The 15,432-nt window shown below is 40.4% G+C and overlaps 1 protein-coding gene across 9 annotated transcripts in view; it reads left to right on the top strand.

The window, feature by feature from the left end:
• The window catches only part of RALGAPA2 (Ral GTPase activating protein catalytic subunit alpha 2), a 203,734-nt gene that overhangs the window by 19,140 nt on the left and 169,162 nt on the right, over window positions 1-15,432 (top strand). For all 9 annotated transcript variants that reach the window (XR_013989159.1, XM_081015117.1, XM_081015123.1 and 6 more), the window contains 2 exons: window positions 5,546-5,603; window positions 8,220-8,263. Coding sequence is in view for 7 of the 9 variants with exons in the window: in XM_081015117.1 (XP_080871243.1) it covers window positions 5,546-5,603; window positions 8,220-8,263 (102 nt within the window). In the remaining 2 variants the exon portion in view is untranslated. The remainder of the gene's footprint in view (window positions 1-5,545; window positions 5,604-8,219; window positions 8,264-15,432) is intronic.

Genomic DNA, 15,432 nt, shown 5'->3' with positions numbered 1-15,432 from the left:
AGAATGCCTGGAAATACTATTAAGGGGGAAATTATTTCTTGTTTGTGGCCACTTATTTATTTTTTGGCTCTGTACACCACTTGCGAAAGAGGATTCAAATTTGCATATAACACAAAAGTATATTGTACTAATGTGTGTCCCCTTTTCACATTCTACGTATAGAGTACTGTGCCGAAAAGAATCTATTGGTACTCCTGCTAACAGAACTACGACTCTTCCCTTTCCCTTACATGCCAGCTTGGAACAGCGCAGTGAGCCCCAGTAAGAACCCTCAAGCTGCAGAGGTGCACACTTGTTGGTTGGCCTAAAGTGCCTCTGTAGCCTAAGTCCAACTGAACTTTGTGTTAGTTCCCTAATCTATAAAAAACTGCTTTAACAGTTGTCTGAAATACAGTATGCAAATACTGTAAACAAACATATAATAAAATACTTTATTTTGCTTTAACTGCTTCAAATGGTTTGTGATACAATCTGTGATACAATCTGAATAGTTCTAGATGCATGCTCTTACTTTTTAGTTATATTGCTTTTGGCTTTAAAAGTCTCTTAAACGTTTTTAATACTTAGAAGGCATTTACTTGAATCCTCTCAGCAAGGCCTAATGATTTCTTAATGGTGGCTGCTTCATTTTTTACAACTTTTTTTTCCTTTCAAAAATCTGCAGACAGGTTATTATTGCCATAACCATCTGACATGTGTGTTTAGTTTTGCTCATTCATTCAGCCTAAAGAGAAATCCTGTGTAATCTGAATGCTTACTTCCAGCAGTTGAAAAATAATTGATAACTTAATAGTATTATCCTATAGTTATTATTAGAATTGTCCTTTGGAAAGGAGCTGTTATAAACCCATTATGGATCCTTCAGAGCAAATGCAGGATGGAGAAACAGTGTAAATGTCATCTGAATTAAACATTTGTGTTTCTATACCCTAGCAAATTAAGTTAATTGGTTGGTTGGTTGGCATATTTCACCCTATGTCAGCAGGAATAAAACTTCCCCCATGTTCTATTTTAATTAGTTAAACAGTTAATTAGGATTATTAATGTTTGGCATCTGGAATCAGAATTGAACTACATCCCAGATGAGTAAACAGATTTACATAATTATTGTACATTTTTATACACTTGCTTATGTGTGAGTGGTGTTAATAACATTTCACAAATTAGCTTTAAATATCTTAGGTCTCCGAGATGAATAATTCTTCTGTTTGCATTAAAAGTAAATGTGTGGTGTATCTCAAGGGCACAACTCATGCCTGCCCTTAACCATAGCTGCTTCAGAGGAACCACTGGCCCTGGCAGAAAGATGGGAAGAATATCACTGGAGAACTAAGAATTCCCCCAAGTAAGAAAGTGCAGATGGCCTCACAAAGTGTGTGGGTTTACAGTGCTCTCAATCTCTACTTGCTATCCAGTGCTTCACATGTAGAAGCTGGTGTGTCAGGTTGTCCTCAGACACTTCGCTCACCGATCTTTCAGTTTCCCTGTCACTCTCTTACCAAGTTTCTCTCTCATCCGCAATCCCTCAGTGCAGCTAGTACCGACCTTTTGCATAAAATGGTATTATAACTCCTGCAAGACACACAGTTTTAGGACGATTTGTAGCATATACTGCAGTGTGTTATATGGGAGGGGGAAGGTGCCTTTAAAGACTACAGGCGTCCCCCCCACTTACACGGGGGCTACACTCCGGGGCCCCACTCACATAACTGAACTAGTGTAAAGTGGGGAGCACCCTCTATAAAGTCTCTATAAAGCCTCTGCTTTTTAGCTTTCTCTCCTGCTCTCTCTCCAGTCCAAACCAAAATATCTAGCGTTGAAGCTCTGGGGTTGGCTGGAGGACACACAGAAAAACTGTGACTGCTGTGCTGCTTGGCACATCAGCTGCTGGGCGGGGAAAGTAAGCAGCCTAAACAAAGGCCTGCTGTGCCTCAGGTCTCTTCAGAGCTTCCTCCACCCTCACTGATGTCTCTTAGGGCCCCAGGGAAGGGCTCCTGGTAAGCCACATGGACTCTCCAGCTCTCTCTCGACATTTCCTGGTATGATTCTCTTTATTTATTTATTTCCCAGCTCTGTGTGTATTCATGGTTGCACACAAGTAGAATGCACGTAAGTGGGGGATGCCTGTACTTTGAAACAAAAATAACACTATTGTAGCATGTTAAAAACTAATGACTTTTGTCTTAAGGTTTTGTTGACTAAAGTCCATTTCATCAGTTGTATGAAGGATATATGTATATCCTACATATAGACCTGACCACTCATTAAAAAACCCCAGATAGCAGACATCCTGGCATTGGTAAGCCAACCAACACATGTAGTATGGTAACATTTACTTGTGCCAATTCAATCCACAAGTGATAGAACAATTAAGCAGTTTTAACTTGAAAATACAACTGGTCCAAAATACACTTGTTAGGCTGTCAAATGAAACTGAACTAATGGGAAATTTTGCCAATTTTAAAATAGTTTTGTTGGCTTCTGGTCTGTTACCAAGCACAATTCAAAGGTGCTACAGTGGAACCTTGGGTTGTGGACATAATCCGTGATGGAGGCACGTCTGCAACCCGCAGCGTTCGCATTCTGAAGCGCCGCGTCTGTGCAGGCACTGGCGCAATTTGGCACTTCTGCACAGGCATGAGTGGCAAAAGTAACCCGTTCCAGTACTTAGGGGTTTCCCGCGGTCTGCAACCCGAAAACATGTAACCTGAAGCGTCCGTAACATGAGGTATGACTGTAGTTTTAATCCTAAACACTATACAGTTTACAGCCTAGATATGTAAAGGTTCACTTCCTCTAACACAAATATGCACAATTACAAAGATGGTCATTTGTGACCCTTTTCCAAGAGCTCTCAGTGTCAAGGATCAGGTAGGTAATCACCAGAGGAAGTGCCTTACCAGTCATGGCACTCTATACACGGGACATTGTCCTCAGGCCTTAAGTGTTTAATCTGGAGGATGCTACTGTAAAATGATTCTATTATTTTAATCTGAGCTATTATATAATGTTATTTTTGTATTTTAAATAATTATAATGTTATATTTCAAATTTGTAAGCTGTCTTTTAATGGCTTATAAATAAAAAGGTAGAGTAAAAACATTTTAAATAAAGAAACCTAAAATAGTACACCTATTCACATAATGTGGGTGCAAATAATGGGTGTTATAACCAACAGTCCCACTCACAATCTTCAGTGGTGAGGTGGTGGATTCAGAGGTGGAATTGGAATAGGAGAGGTCCTGCCCTTAGAGCAAACCACAAGTGTGCCTCTGTCCTGGAAGCCGTGGGGCAAGCGGAACCCATTTGGCTGGCCTGAGGAATTTGTGTTGCTCTCCCCTGATTCCAATGACTCCAGCTCAGAGGCCCCAGTGGACCCACAGTTTTCCCTGCTGCCATCATGGCTGTTGAAGCAGACAGGGAACTTTCCAACTAAAGAGGTTTCTCTTAATGGCATTTGAGCTGTGGTTCTGTTTAAGGCTCAGCCTGAGGTTGGCTGCTGCTGAAGTTTTAATAAGGTATTTGGGTTTGTTTTAACCCAAATTGGGATGGCCACATAATGCTGGATATGAGAAAAGAGGCTTATTGCAGTTCTTAGTATAACATCTAAATGCTTTAGATTATCTGTAATTAAATGAAGTATCATCTGGTAAGAAATATGTTCACATTTAATTTTTTTTAAGATTTAAAAAAACTCCTTTGCTTATCAAAGCAGCTTGTCTATGTCAAAGTTATGCTTCATATTATTCTTAGTCATGCAATAGCCTGGAGGAAAGAGGCCTATGAAGCAAAGAACTGACAGATTTCCCTGATGTATTTATTTGACATAATACCTAATTTCTATTTCAAGTGTGCTAATGGATTTCCATATGAATAAAGTACAGCATAAAAAGGAATATTCTGCACCATGGGGTTTCTTAAGTTATTTTGTATATCTTTACTCTGAAAATAAAAACAAAATGTCACTAGCTGTTTGGAATTCACTGCCATATATATTTATACTGGAAGAGGCCTTTCGCTTTTGTTAGACACAAATGCCTAAGGCATATGTTTCTTGTCAGCTAAAGGTGTGCAAAATCATGTGTTAAGGATACAAGCATAGCATACTGACAGTGGGTGATATTCAACTAAATCATACTCCAAATCAGGTCTGGCCCACCCATGAGACGAGGTGAGGCCATCGCCTCAGGCGGCAGTTGTGGCCTCCGAGGAGCGTTCCCACTTGCCGCCCCCTCCTCTGCACCTACCCACCTGCACTTCCTCCGTGCCCATCTGCCTCCTCATGCATGCACACCTCTGCAGTGGCAAGGCGTTGTTTGGTGGCACCCGGGACAGGGCGCGGAGGGTGAATGGAGCCTGGCAGCCCAGCCCTTGCCGCCAACACCACAGGAGCAACTCCACCCCAAGCCACTTTGTGAGGCTGGGGTGATCGCACCCTTCCAGAGTGGCTCAGGGCTGGCAGGGAGAAGGACACAAGGGTTCGTGGCTGTTGCATCCTTCTCCCACTGCCCTGCCAGCCCCCAGCTGCTTTGCGATCCCAGCCTTGCAAAGCAGCACAGGGCTGGTAGGGCAGTGTGAGCAGCAACCCCCATAAAAATATGCCTGGGGCCATCGCCCTGACAGCTCCCCCCATGCTACACCCCTGGGCCTCTGCCTCCTTTGCACCCACCCACCACCTCTTCTACATACCGCTGCCTCAGTTTTTCCTCCTGAGCTCCCTGACCATACCCTTCTGTTGGAGAAAGAGCTGTGTGTCAAAGCACCTTGACCTCCACCCTGCTAATCCATCTCAGGAGCAGTGCAGTGCTTTGTTATTAGTGTTGAACTAGGTAGGATTCAGCAGCCATTCCAGTTGGCCACTCAATGGGGAGTGAGTGGGTGTCATTTTGTCCGCAGGAGCAAAATGTCTTGAGCCAGCCTTAATGGGGAAAAGCTTGTAACGTAGAGCAGAGCCCAGCCTATTTAGAAGTAGAATGAGACAGTTGTTTTTTTCTTAATAGCTCTCAGGTAAAAATATAGATAATAGAATCATAGAATTGTGGAGTTGGAGGGGAAGGGACCCCAAGGGTCATTTAGTCCAACCTCCTGCAATGCAGGAATTGTGTGTGTGTGTGTGTGTGTGTGAGAGAGAGAGAGAGAGAGAGAGAGAGAGACCGACCAAATGTCATCTGTCATTAAGATTATGTATTGCCAGAGCTGCCTGAACATAAGTATTTACAATGCTTGAGTACTAGCTGCTTCATAAAGCATAAACACATGGCAGTTGACTGCTTGTTTTAACTAATTTTCCTTAACAATGATCAATAATGAATAATTTTGAGCAATGTTGTACATTCCAGAGTTAAGTGTCTGCTAAGATTCTTATACTTTTGGTGAAGAGATTCTTTCCATGTCAACAGAAGGCTTAAGTGTAAAAGAAATTATTTGACAGCGTTGACCCTCTCTAAAAAACCCTAATCTGTATTGCACTTAAGTGATGTAAACTAGATGCCAAGTAGCTGTTTTGTCAATATGATATAAAATATGAATTATCTGTGTTCTCCAGAAAATATTACAACTACTTCCAGAAAGAATTTTCTATCGGTGGCATTTCCACAGCATAGGTAAGTGAGGTTTGGCTTTAATTATTATTATTTTTTAAAGAATTTTTTTTATAGTTTAGTTCAGTTTATTACATTTCTCCACCTTCACTAAAGCCAGTGTACAAATGTCAAATGATTTTAATGGAGCTAGATGGTACTCTTTTCTTATTACTACCATTTATCATTGTCTCTAAACATACATTAATGCATTCAGAGCATTTATACTTCACCCTTCAGTAGGAAAAGCTCTGAGCAGCTTACAAATCAATAAAAATAACACAGTCCCAAATTCTTAATGTTTCATTGGTCTTCTTAATGACCAGTTTGGATGGAAATTTGAGGTCCAGGTGGCTTCTGAGTTGAAAAATCATGGAGACCCATGCTTCTTGGAAGTGAATGTAGTACAGCCAGAAGTTGTACTTCTGAGGCCTAGCTGGAATTTGTCAGCTGCTTGTCACTTCGCTCAGAGCAGGTCGCCTTCGGAGAGCCCAGCTGGTCTGCTGCTCTGCCATAGGAAAGGTGAGCTTGACGGCCTCAGTGAGGGGGAAGAGGAGCTCAGCCCACCTGGGAAGATCAGGAGCAGCAGCAAGTGTTGGCGACAGTTTCTTCCTGCTTTTTGCTACTTTTCCTCACATGTCACTTGGAAAAGATTGTTTCCAGGAAACTTGATAGGATACAGGTGTACTATAATTTAGTTAAATCAAATATGGAATATTAATAGCAGTAATTTGTTGCAGTACCAAAACATTGCAATAAGTAATCTAGTTATTACTATTATGTTTATTAAAATTATATACTGCCCATCCAAAGATCACAAGGCAGTTCACAACAAAAAATACAAAATGAGTACACAAAATACAGTACATAATAAAGCAAGAACAAAAACAAACCAATAACCCACCTCCCACAAACACATTTAAAATGCCATAGAACATTAATCAGCCAAAGGCCTAGTTAAAGAGAAATGTTTTCACCTGGTGCCTTAATGAAGTGAACCTCCCTGTGGGGAGCATTCCACAAACAGGAAGCCACTGCAGAAAACACCCATTCTCATGTTGCCATCCTCTGGACCTCTCGTCAAGGAGGCACATGAAGTAGGCGCTGAGATAATGATTGCAGGGTCCAGGTCGGTTCATATGGGGAGAGGCAAATACCAGGTAATTACTTTGGCCAACATGTATAAAGAAACTTAAGTATTTCAAAGTGACATATATTATGTTTCTTCCATAGAGTCCTGAAAGAATCCTAATTTATACATAAAGTTGTGACCTTGGCTTAAGTCATTAAGGTCATGGCTAAAATAAGTGCCATTCTGCATAAACAATATGACATTAAGGACCCCAAGGGCATGAAACAATTGGGGTGATGGCTAGATTGCAAATGGTGTTTAACTAATGAGTAACCCAACCAAGCACTAATGGCACTCCTAGACAGTACACCTGATCTCTTAGAGAGAGTGTAGTCCCCTCAAGCACTGATTGAAGACCATCTCAATGGACAGAAAAATTGCCTGACAGTGGCACCTACGTCATGTCAGGATCGAGTTTCAATTTCCCAACACTCAATTCAACTTCCAAATGCCAGATAAGCATTTCCTCTGCATGCTGATGAGGGTGAACCCTCATCTGCAGTTTGAAATGATACTGTGCAGAAAGAACATTGCCCTCTTATCTGTGGTTTCTGAGAACTAGATATAAATGTTAAGTATTTCTATGGAAGTTGTAAGAATAAGTTGCTGTGAAGAGATGTTGAGGCTTGCTGGCCCATCACACCACCAGATGACAAGTAGGCAACAGCTCCTGAAGAGACCACATTTGGGCAGTGCCTGAAGTCTCTACCTCGGAAGGAGGAGGAGCAAAGTGGGGCATTTTCAGTCATCTGACTGATGGGAGGGAAGGAGTCTGGGTATCATGCCTTAGGCAGACCAGAGGGTGGGAAAACATGGAGGAGGGAAGAAGGGCACGATACAGGGAACAGGTTGCAATAGGCAGACCCTAAACTTAGTAAGGCTTCTCCAAGGAGATTGGGAAGACTTGGCTCTCACCCCCCTGCCAGAGGTCACCTGCAGGCTATCCCCTTAAGCCCCATTGGACAAGACCATAAATGGAATTGCAGCCTCCTGGGTTTCCCCAGCCCCTCTCCTTGTGGAAGCATAGGAGTTCTGGACTTAAGCCAGGCATTGAGGGAAGACACTCAGTAGTGAGAGGTTCCTCCAGAACACCAAGGTTACTTTGGAAGGTCTTACTGTCCCTGCATTTTGGGATTTACTTCTGAGAAGACTGGAGTGGAAAAGAGAGGATTGGAACCTTCAGAGAAGGAATTACGGAATCGCGCCCCAGGAGTGAAGCCCTCCTGAAAGGCTTTACTTATCAGTAAAAGAAATCTACAACATAGGTGGAAGCAGGGATGTGAAGCTCCATATCTGAAATAAAGCTGTATAGCTGACCAGGTTTGAGTTGGTGTGTTCTTTAACTCCTTAGGCTGATGTGGCCAATGGAAAATATGGAACACACCTCCTTTGTCATGACCCTTATCCTGGAGTATGGCACAGTTGGGTTAGTATATAAACAGCCATAATGAACTCACTTGCTGATTGAAGACATCATTTTCTACTGTATTTTTTCTTTTACTCTTCAGGTTCAGTTTTGAAGAAACTTTTGCACACTGGAAACTGTCTTAAGGTATTTCAACTCTCGTTTTAAATTCATTGTTAATTAGAAGTTTACAACCCAAGCTTACAAACCAACATGTTAATTCAAATCAACATGTGAAATTCAGTACTTCTCCCTATTTACCTATTAACCCTTGTTACCCTCTTTGAGTTCCTTTTTTTAAAATTAAAAGTTTATTGGCATTAACACATACAGAATACAATAAAAATTATGGATATGGTGAATAAGAATAGATTTAAAAGTACAAAAAATAAAACACAGATACAGAGGAGGAGTAAAAGCCAATAAACGACTGAAAGTACAATGCCACTTTCAGTTGTTGCGCAAAGAGAAAAAGGTGGGTCAATTAAGTTCTTAATAAAACCTCTCCACATACTTGTATGTAAAACAAGTGGGCTGTTCAGTTGAGTTAGCATAGGAAAAAAACATGCCATATTGAGTAGAAGGGATCTATTTTCAATGAACCATTATGGACTCTTGGTTTATGTCAGGTGTTCTGATATTGTAATTCCCTATACTTTCGCTAGCCGCCACTCCTGAGAAGGAGATGATTTGGACTTCCAATGGTCAGCCACTGTCAGTCTGGCTGCTGCAAGAAGCATGAGCACAAGAGATTTCTGCATGATAGATAAGTTAGTCCCACACTCCAAGGATAGGAGTGCCAATGCTGGGTCTGGGGAAAGTACCTGTGAGGTAATAATGCAAATAGCATCAAAGGTTTGGATCTCTGAACTATGCAACCTAAACTGGAGGAGCCTTTGCCAGTTATAGATAGACGGAGTGGAGTCCAATGCCATCTTAGCAATGTTTTCAGTGTGGCTTCCTGTATTCTTGCAGAGATAGCTTTAAGTGGGGGTTTAGACAATATTGCTTCCCATGCTTGTTCCTCTATCCGAAGGCCCAGATCACTCTCCCACATTGATCGTAGCCCCTGGAAAGAGCCTGATACTTTACTAAGTAGAATTTTGTATATATTAGAAGCTATACCCTTATTACTCAAGGTCACATTAATGCAAAGTAGCTCACAGGGAGTCAGGGGCAGTGACCCTCTCTGTGCTGCAGTACTGGACAAAAGAGAACGTGGGTTAGTTGGAGCTTACTATGTGGGCTATCTTTTAGTTTGCCCTTTGATAAAGATGCTGACATAGGCATAGTAGCTTTGATCCTATATATTCCTTTTCGTTCCCAGCATTGATATTGATAATACTTATCATCAAAACAGAATGCTGGATGGTCCAGAATGGGCGTCAAGGGTGACTTCGGGGGGGGGGGGGGAGATGTATTTGCCATCTACACCACTCTTTAAATGTTAGTTGTAAAAATGGGTTGTTTTTTGTAATGCTCGCCCAAGAGGTTTTGAGAAAGGACAGGCCTTGAAGGGAGGGTATTGACGGTTCCAATTCAATGCTAACCCAAGGAACTGAGACTGAACCATTAATAATATGTATCATTTGTTTTAATTGTTTTAATTGAGTTCCTAAGCTATGTACATGTTAATTGCTTTCAACTGCTCATTCTTTCAAGTGCTCATATACAGTTGGAGATTTAGAGGAACCAGGAGTCTTAACTCAGAAAGCAAGATGGTCCTGTTATAATTTGGAGGTGTCTCCTGTGCTAGCAGGGACCTTTTTCCATCCTCTACCTGTGTTCCCATTGCAGAAATGTTTCTAACCTTTAGCTATTGTTACTTTGTATCTTATAGTGATGCTACAATTAGGTAGCAGTAGAAATATTTATATAAAAATTGTCGAGTAGCACCTTAGAGACCAACTAAGTTTGTTCTTGGTGTGATCTTTCGTGTGCGTGCACACTTATTCAGATACACTGAAGAAGAATACTACAATATTATGAAGCCTAATGAAAAGATTGGCACATACAACCTGAATGTAGCCCAGAAAAACTAGGGCTCCATCTTCTATTCACAAATGCTTCACAAAATGTAGGATATAAAAAGTTTAATAAAATAAGTAGTAACACAGGAAGCTGCATTATATCAGGCAATACTATTTGTCCCTCTGTCCCAGTATTGTCTACTCTAGGGATGGGGAACTGGTCCTCCAGATGTTACTGGACTACAGTGCCCATCATTCCTGACCACTGAGCATTGTTGCAGGGGCTGATGGTAGTAGGAGTCCCACAACATCTGAAGGACCATACGTTCCTCATCTCTTGTCTACTCTGACTCGGATTGGCTCTCCAGGGTCTCATAAGCCTTTCCCATCACCTGCTGCTTGATCCTCTTAACTGGCAAAGTCAGTGATTGAACCTGGGATCTTATACACGCAGAGTATGTGTTCTGTTACTGAGCTACAGTCTGTAGGGCAGCAAGTGATAGAGCTATTTTACATCAGCTTAAAAAAATGGAGGAACAAAGATGTTCTGTGTTAGAGCAATATGACACCAGCATGCAGTCAGCCACACCTGCTTATAAACTTGTGCTTGCAATTTGAAGCAATCGTTTGTTAGACTGTTCAAAGCTGTCTTTCAGAATATGGTGGAGAATGATGGATTCAAGTATTGCATGTTCTCATCTCTTTTGTGTAGCTGTGTGTGTAAGGTATTTAGTTCATGTCCACTTGTGAAATCAAGAGAGTGGCTCTTAAGCTTTGGAGTTGTTGTGGACCTGTCACATCCTTTCCAGCTGAAGATATGACCTGCCATAGGACTTTTCAGTCTTCAGTAGCCCCCACAGAGTGGCATGAAAGCCTCTAATAGACTGGGTGCCATCACATGCTGTGGAAACTGGTATACCTTCTATCTAAGTAGTGGTGATAGCAGTGTACTTAGGCTTGCAGAATTTTGTAAAATGGCTAGAAAGAGAGTTGGCAGATCCACTACAGATTTAGCAACCCACCTGACAATGCTAATGGGGTGTCTCTTGCTGTGGGCACACTTGTAATTAGAATCGGTAAACAAAGTAATAAACTGAAGTTTTATTTGATAGGATCTAGTTGCCTGGAACACTGTATTTGTACAGTGGTAAATATGTATGAACATACCCAATGCTATTTTTCTAAAAAAAGAGGTGCCAGAACTCAGCATGAACCCTCCTCTGTTCTCTTATAATGGCAATGGTGTCCACCTGGAAGGTGCCGGAACTGAGTTCCAGTGAGTTCCAGCTTGAAAAAAGGCCCTGAATGTATCACAGAAGTATAAACAAGACAACTTTAATATTTTGAAATGTGCTAAGAAGCAATGATACAGATAGACTTAAGGTCAAGAAATAAGTAGATGTATTGTAAGAAAACTTGGAAATTTCCGATATTTCAAGACTGACACAGGGTCCAAACATAGGCAAGAGCTCAGAACAAAGATAGCAAAGCAGTATATCAAGGGTAGAAGAAAGCCGGGAATCCTGAGCAGTAAGAGGTATGGTACACAAGTGCAGTGGATGACCTTGAAATAGTCTTCAGCCCTGAGTGCAATAAAAATTTTTAGTTGCTGCGGCACTGGTGTTACCCCTCTTTCTTCCATTGTTTGAGCAATGAGATGTTCTGTACCTAACATTTTGTTTTTGTGCAGAGTTTTTTTTCTTTCCTTGGCTCAGCAATTCCACTTCCTTGGATCTTTCTCTTTTTCAAGGTGCACAGAGATACAGCCTGTTTAGGATATCTATATATTGCTTAATCATCTATAAATCTCTAAGTGGTTTACATAGAACATAAAATGTTCATTAAGCAGGTAAACCTAAAAATCATCAGTTGTTTATACATAATAAGATAAAATTAAAAATTGTATGTCTGATTACATGCTTGAAACAAAAAAGTCTTTAGCTGGTGCCAGAAACAATACAATCTTAATATTCCAATATCCTTGGAATAATGGAATAATGAATATTATTTGAATATATTTTCTTACTATGCGCTCTGGTTCTTAAAATCATCTAAATTTAGTGGTGCTCAGTTATTTTGCACTAGCATCCTATTTAGCATTCACTCAAGTTACAATATTTTTGTAAATAATTCTTAAATTTCTTCCAATCCTCCTCAGTCCTCTCTTCTCCCAGGTCACGAATTCTGCCGGTCATCTCAGCCAGTTCCATGTAGTCTATCAGTTGCATCTGCCATTCTTCCAGTGTGGGTAGATCTTGAGTTTTCCAGTGCTTTGCGAGAAGTATCCTTGCTGCTGTTGTTGCATACATAAAAAATGTCTGGTCCTTCTTTACCACCCCTTGGCCGACAATACCCAAAAGGAAGGCCTCTGGTTTCTTAGTGAAGGTATATTTAAATACCTTTTTCAGTTCATTATAAATCATTTCCCAGAACGCCTTCACTTTAGGGCAAGTCCACCAGAGGTGGAAGAACGTTCCCTCACACTCTTTACATTTCCAACACTTATTGTCAGTCAGGTGGTAAATTTTTGCAAGTTTGACTGGGGTCATATACCATCTATAAATCATTTTCATTACATTTTCTTTCAAAGCGTTACATGCAGTAAATTTCAATCCAGTACTCCACAACCTTTCCCAGTCCTCAAACATGATATTATACCCAATGTCCTGTGCCCACCTTATCATAGCCGATTTAACCGTTTCATCTTGTGTATTCCATTTTAACAGCAAGTTATACATCCTTGAAAGTACCTTGGTCTTTGGTTCTAACAATTCTGTTTCTAGTTTCGATTTCTCCACCTGGAACCCTAGTTTCTTGTCATTTTTAAAAACTTCTTTAATCTGAGCATAATGTAACCAGTCTCGCACTTTATCCTTCATTTTCTCCAAACTCTGCAATTTCCAGTTGTCTCCATCTTTTTCTAGTATTTCCCAATATTTTGGTCATTTAGCCTCCATATTGGGTCTTTTTCGGGCCTTAGCTTCCAAAGGTGAAAGCCACCTTGGGGTTTTATTTTCCAGCAAGTCTTTATATTTTGTCCAGACATTAAACAGTGATTTTCTGACAATATGGTTCTTAAAGGCCTTATTTGCTTTAACCTTGTCGTACCATAAATATGCATGCCATCCAAAAGCATTGTTAAACCCTTCCAAATCTAACACATCAGTGTCTTCAAGAAGTAGCCAGTCTTTTAGCCAGCAGAACGCTGCGGCTTCATAATACAACTTTAAGTCTGGCAGGGCAAAGCCCCCTCTTTGTTTTGCATCAGTTAATATCTTAAACTTAATTCTGGGCTTTTTGCCCTGCCAGACAAACTTAGAAATATCTCTCTGCCACTTCTGAAAGCACTCCGTTTTGTCCAAAACCTGAAGTGTTTGAAATAAAAACAACATCCTTGGCAATACATTCATCTTGATAGCAGCAATTCGGCCTAACAAAGAAAGTTTCAATTTTGACCAACTATCTAAGTCTCTCTTAATTTCTGTCCAGCATTTTTCATAGTTGTCCTTAAATAGACTTAGATTTTTTGCTGTTATGTTTACCCCTAGGTATTTTACTTTTTTAACCACATTGAGTTCCGTCTCATTCTGAAACCGTTCTGACTCTGTATCAGTCAAATTTTTTCCCAAAACCTTAGTTTTCTGTTTATTTAATTTAAATCCAGCCACCCGACCAAAGTCATTAATCAGTTGTAATACTCTTTTCGTACTAGGCTCTGGCTTCTGCAAGGTCAAAACCAGGTCATCTGCAAAAGCTTTTAATTTGTATTGTTTCTGTCCGACCTGAATTCCTTCCACCAACCGATCCCCTCTAATCATATTCAATAGCACTTCCAGAACCGAAATGAATAACAAAGGGGAGATAGGGCAACCTTGTCGAGTTCCTTTTTCAATTTTAAACTCTTCTGTAACCACATTATTAACTATCAGTTTAGCTTTCTGCTCTGAATATATCGCCTCAATCCCATTCTCAAAACCCCGTCCCACTCCCATCTCTTTTAAATTTCCCATCATAAATTTCCAGGAGATGTTGTCAAAGGCCTTCTCCGCGTCTATAAAGATTAAAACTGCTTTTGTATTTATATCTGTTTGCAAAAGTTCCAAGATATCAATAATGTTCCTTGTATTAGCAAACAAATGTCTACCTGGGAGAAAGCCTGCCTGGTCCTTATGGATTACTTCCTTTAAAACTTTTTTAAATCTACTTGCCAAAATGTCTGCAAATATTTTGTAATCCACATTTAAAAGGGAGATGGGACGGTAGTTCTTAAGTTGTGTCTTTTCAGCTTCCGTCTTTGGTATTAATGTGATAAACGCTTCCTTCCACGACTCCGGTGCCCTCTTCCCCTCCATAATTTCATTGCTGACCTCCATCAAAGGTTGTATCAAATAGTCTTTTAATGTCTTATAGTACTTGGAGGTCAGCCCATCTGGCCCTGGAGATTTGCCAAGTTGCATGTTCTGAATGGCTTGTTCAATCTCCTGTCGTGTTATTTTAGAATTCAGGATTGTCCTATTTTCTTGTGACAATTTGGATAGTCCATTTTTTGCCAAAAATTGTTTAATCTCAACTTCGTCTTGCGGCCCTTGGGTGTATAGTTTTTTGAAGTATCTCTGGAAACACTTTCTGATGTCCACTGGATTCTGAATGTTTTTTCCTTCAATCTCTAAGTTTGTAACCGTATTTAATCTTTGTCTTCTCTTCAACTGCCAAGCTAGCAGTTTTCCACATTTATTCGCCGACTCAAACGTTTTTTGTTTCATTAGTTTAACCTTCCATTCGATTTCCTGATTTATCAGTTTAGAATATTGTGTTTGATAAAGTTTAATTTCTCTCAGAGTTGGCTGTGACTTCGGGTTCACTCTTAATTTCTTCTCTAATTCTTTTATTTTATCCAAGATCTTATCTTTTTTCTCATTTTGTGTTCTTTTCTTTACTGCATTCTGTTGTATCAAGAATCCCCTCATTACAGCTTTACTTGCGTCCCAGACAATTCTTTTTTCCACCGTAGTATTCATATTTATCTCAAAATAATCCTTCAAAACTTTTTGGGCCTTCTTAGTAATTTCCTGATCTCTGAGCAAATTGTCATTCATCTTCCATCTAAAGGATCCAGTTGGTAGTAGTGTCATATCCATCTTTACTGCATTATGGTCGGAACAGGTCTTTGGGCAGATTTCCACTTTTCTGACCTTAGGTGCCAGGCCTCTAGAGATCCATATTTGGTCGATTCTTGTCCAGGTCAGTTGGGCTTCAGAAAAGAATGTTCCCTCTCTTCCTAGTGGGTTCTTTGTCCTCCAAATATCAATCAAATCCATGTTGTCTGTCATTTCAAAAAAGGTTTTA

Source organism: Podarcis pityusensis (assembly GCF_964106645.2).
Source record: "Podarcis pityusensis genome assembly, chromosome: 7".
Taxonomy (NCBI): Eukaryota; Metazoa; Chordata; class Lepidosauria; order Squamata; family Lacertidae; genus Podarcis; species Podarcis pityusensis.
Note: the sequence above shows the minus strand (reverse complement) of the source record. Positions and strands in the feature narration are given on the sequence as shown.